This window comes from Phaeoacremonium minimum (genome assembly GCF_000392275.1).
Source record: "Phaeoacremonium minimum UCRPA7 unplaced genomic scaffold PA7_03_scaffold_620, whole genome shotgun sequence".
NCBI lineage: Eukaryota > Fungi > Ascomycota > Sordariomycetes > Togniniales > Togniniaceae > Phaeoacremonium > Phaeoacremonium minimum.
In genome coordinates, this window is record NW_006921522.1 from 38,875 (window position 1) to 43,307 (window position 4,433).

At 51.8% G+C, this 4,433-nt stretch overlaps 1 protein-coding gene across 1 annotated transcript; it reads right to left on the minus strand.

The window, feature by feature from the left end:
* Positions 1-1,314: 1,314 nt before the first annotated feature.
* Positions 1,315-3,572, minus strand: UCRPA7_8920 (hypothetical protein; the record flags this gene model as incomplete). Its single annotated transcript, XM_007921429.1, has 4 exons — positions 1,315-2,202; positions 2,250-3,124; positions 3,176-3,501; positions 3,565-3,572. The coding sequence occupies 4 exons, from the start codon at positions 3,570-3,572 to the stop codon at positions 1,315-1,317; spliced, it is 2,097 nt and encodes a 698-aa protein (XP_007919620.1).
* Positions 3,573-4,433: the final 861 nt, after the last annotated feature.

Here is a 4,433-nt window from a genome sequence, read left to right on the forward strand (position 1 = left end):
CGCACGGGCCGTGGGCGAGGCATCGGTTGTTCCACAGCATCTGCAGCACACAGGCGAATCGGGGAGGGCGCCGTGGTACGACAATCGCAAGGAAAAAGCGATTGTGCATCAAGGACTCCCACGCTTAGGAGCCCTAAGCGATCTTGTTCATAGGCGAAGACGATAGCTGTAGCACTATCTCGTAGATCTCAGAGTCATGGGAGTCGATGCATTGACGAGGTCACGCAATGAAGAAAACAGCACAGGGCAGGATCGACAGATATTTCCATAATGATCATATTGGATTCCGCAATGCGGGATGATTTGCCAGTTATTGTAATAGTTGTACATGGATGGGCCTAGTCTTGCTCCATCTTGGGGATATCAAAGCGTCGAGTGAACGACATTTTACAAGCTCTTGTAGCAGTTGGTACTGGTACCAGTTCGATACACACCAAGAAAGACCAAAAAGCAAAGCTTGCTTTTTCCTGCAAGACCTTCCTATCTGGAGTCGATCGCGAAAAGCAGATCGTTGCTCCCTCATTCCCCAATCTGCAGGTGCTGGTGCCTTTCCCTTTCCCTCGGCCGGATATGGAGCTCTCCCTTCCTCCTTTTTTGGAGCTTGTTCAATGGTTGAGCCGCCTTACTCGTGGCCTTGTACCCCTGCCGCACCTTGTTTCAGCCACCATACAGCTTTGTTTGCCACCTCTTCGTATTGTTGCATGCAATTTGCTAAAGGCCGTTAAGGAAAACAAAAAAGAAAATAAAAGATATGATAAACTCCCTGTTAATGCAGATAATTTGAAGGAAGGATAAATCGCCTTTAGGTAATACACAATGCTGATCCGATCTTCCTCGAAGGAAGCTGATGCATGAAGAACTGATAGTTAAGGAAAAGATAGCAGATAATAAAGACAGTAAATAAAAAATGTTGAGATGACAATGTGCTTTTCGGCCGTTATTTTGTCGTGAAGTTCTGAGGCTCATCTATGAGGCCGTTTCAGATGGTAAGTCATGGTAGTGAAAAGCAAAGCGCTGGGGTTGTAAAACAATCTATCGAGGTATGAAAACAGATGAAGAAACAAGAGATGTAAATGCACGAGTCTAGCAGTGCGTCATGTAAAAGGTCAGTTTGTGAACGTTGTTCGAGGGAGCGACGAGAATGGGTATCACGTGAATGCAAAAAAAGATGAATGCTCTTGAAGGATTGTATGCGGGTCGGCCGTGGCATCTTTGAGAATGAACGTAGATCATGAGATCGTGTAAGCGCGAAAAGAAAGTAGTGGGAAATTACGTTCCCTATGTGAGAACTGATTGTTTATCAGAGGAGCCAGTTTACATGGCCAGCACAGATTTCTCTGGGCGGAAGACGGCATTGGTGAGAAGGACCTCGCCGTCGTCTTGCTTCATCTCCTTGACAGGAGTACCAGATCGCGGTGTTGAAACAGCAGCTGCTTTGGCATTGGGAGTGTTGTTGTTGCTTGCCATAGCAGCACTGTTGAGCAATTCGTGACTACGAGCTCGGTGAAGTTGCCTTCGCTCCTCATCGGAAAGATTTGGGTCTTTGGGAGCTGACGCTTCACCACCGCTCATCTTGGTAATTTCGTTTTCGACATCAGCAAGCAGAGCGTAGACATCGTCGCCAGCATAGATACGGATGCTCTCCACATCAGCACGGCGGATAGCTGCGATCGCTTCTGCGTCCTTGGTCTCATTGGGGCTCCCAAAGCCGATGGCAGCAGCTTCCTCCACAAGGGGCTGCTCCAGAATGGTGGAGGGTACGTGAGCGACAACTCGTTGAGGTGAAGGAGAGCTTGATTGAGTATGAGAGAAAGAGACAGACTTGGTAGGTGACCGGGGAGGTGTTGAGATCTCGTGCATGCTAGCGGGATTGATACCCATAGCGAGCTGTAGACTTTCGCTAACATTCACGACACCGCTTGTTGGGAGAATAACAGCGGCAGCAACGTGCTCAAGGAGCTTTTGACGAACCCGAGTGCGGCGGTTCTCGGCTTGATCAAGTTTCGTAACCCAATCATCGATGGAAGAGTCAAGCTCTGCAAGCGCTTCCTCCTGCTTAAGCATTGACTCCGTGCTAAACTTGGCCGTACGAGGCGACCGAAGGTAAGTACAGATCCTCGAGTGAAGGTTGCGGCGACCGGCCCTGAGAGACTGGTAGGTACGGCGCAGGTACTCGGTGCGCTCATCGAGATGTCTCAGCTCCTAGACACCGTTAGCCAGAATCATGCTCAGTATCAAGATTAACTCACTCTTGAGAGGTTATCGACATCGTCCTTGCGAAGAACCTCAAATCGCGCGGCTTGTTGTAGTGCTTGTCTCTGTAGAGCGGCTGCTTCCGTCTGGTTCAACATATTCGTGGCATCGCTCGCTTTCCAACCCTTTGGCAGACTTTCAAAAGCCCGGCGTTCCGCACTCTTACTCCTCTTCGATGCCGCTCGCTTGAGACCCGGCACTGCACCAACCACTTCACCTCTCTTTCTGGGTCTGCCTCGCTCCATGATGCTTCCAGATTCTGACTGGCCTCTTCTGTGGCCCATGAGAACCGGAGTGCTGCGTGGCTCGTTCTCAGCCTTAGGTGTCGACATCGGGTCGGCAACCTGCTCCTTGGGTGTAGTAACATGATTCGTGTCGCCCCACGGCTTGGGAGAATAGGATCGTGACTCGATCGGGGCAGAGACTGGAGTAGGTAGCGTGGAGTTGGTAGAAGCTGTCACCGCTGTGGTAGCGGATTTTGGCGTAGTAAGTGCGGTAGAGGCAGACATCGGCGTATATGGAGTCCTGGTCTTTGGAGACTCATCCGTACGCGCGGATCGTACAGATGATTCTACAGGCGTACTTCCTGATCGAAGGCGGCTTAGTGAAAGCTGTCTTGTTAGTCTAGGAACAGCCGACATCTGGCTAGGGATGACTAGTGGAGCTAGGTTCTTCGGGGACAGAGGCTGGCGAGTGGTAACCATGGACTTCTGTACTTCGGCGGGAGTGTTTGACACGGGGCTGTTCTCGTTCTCGTCCTCATCAGCAATGGCTGGAGCTGTCATGCACTCGGCGAGGTGGTGCGGTCTCCAGCTATTGCCAGGAGCGCTTATAGACCTCTCGTGCAGTGGCGGTCGGCCAGGAATAGTAGCTTGTAGAAGTCAGTAACTCGAGCGTATATAATGCTGCTCGATCCACTCACGAGAGTCCATTGGAACCTCCTGTACTGTAGTCATAGGACCCAGCTCTGGCACGCTCACTTTCCTCCTTCGGATGAGGTTATGCTCCTTGATTCTCAGTCTCAGTCCGTTGCCAGCAGGTGGCTTGTCCGTCTTGTCTCCATTCTGACCCATCGCCAGCGCGAAGGCCTGCTCCGGATCGAGCTGCTTCCCAGGAGCAGAGTTGATCTGCTTGTCCTTGGGGAAGAGCTGGTACTTCCTTGTCTCTGGCTGATGCATCCTCCAGACGAAGGGCTTGTCAGCAGCAGAGGAGGGTCTCTCTATCTGCTCCGTGACGACGTCGTGTAAGCTTTGGCCAACGGTAATCCACGGTAAGGTGCCGAGAAAAGTTAAAGTGTTTTGCATCACTTACCGGATCATTAGATGAGGGCGCTGGGGAAGCCGGCTTAACTATATATTCCTTAAGGCTCGACGGGTCACCATCGGTATCTAGCATGCAGCTGATAATGTGAGCCATTGGTCAAGGGCAGGGTTATCAGGTGTCAGAGCTAGATGGACCCAGAGAAGGGAAACTTGATGCAGCGGCGGGCTAGGAAAGAATCTTAGGACGGCAATGATATAGGCCAGTTCCTTGTTGATAGGCTCAAGAGTGCGTGTGGTGAGGCGGTTCTGTATTATAAGTCTTTTATGTATGTCTCTCTCTACCACCAAGTTGCTGCATGACCCGCTCCGGGAGTGGCAGACTATATGCAGGCACGTCTGTAATATGGACCAGGGAAGCTATGTCTCACGGCAAGCGAGGCGAGGGGTGGAGAGGAGCCAGCAAGGGAAGCAGGATATTGAAGAGGAGGAGCAACCAGAGGTTCGCATGTCAGCAGCCTGTCCCCATATTATTACTTTATGTCAATCCTTTCCCAAGGACCGTGACTGAGGCTGTCCCTTGCCTCTCGACCCTCTTTAGCACTGGCACAGTAGCTTTGGGCACCCGGTGGGTGCATGGGGTGTCTGTGTGTTGAGGGTCGAGGTCTGGTGTACTCCCTCGATGTACAGGCTCAAGAGTGTACTCTACATCCTCTTGAGGACTAGTCCATGCAGGAGCGCCCCGGACAACCTCGTACAGGCAGGCAGGTAGACAGACAGACCATGCTGCTTGCCTTCAGCAATCTGGTGGCCAGCAGGGCAGGAGGCGGCGATCTGAGACAGGCCATCGCTTGATCTCGAAGGTATCTGCACCGAGATTGACGGGTCTCGCAGGTACATGGGTCTGAGTGTCCGGCTGGC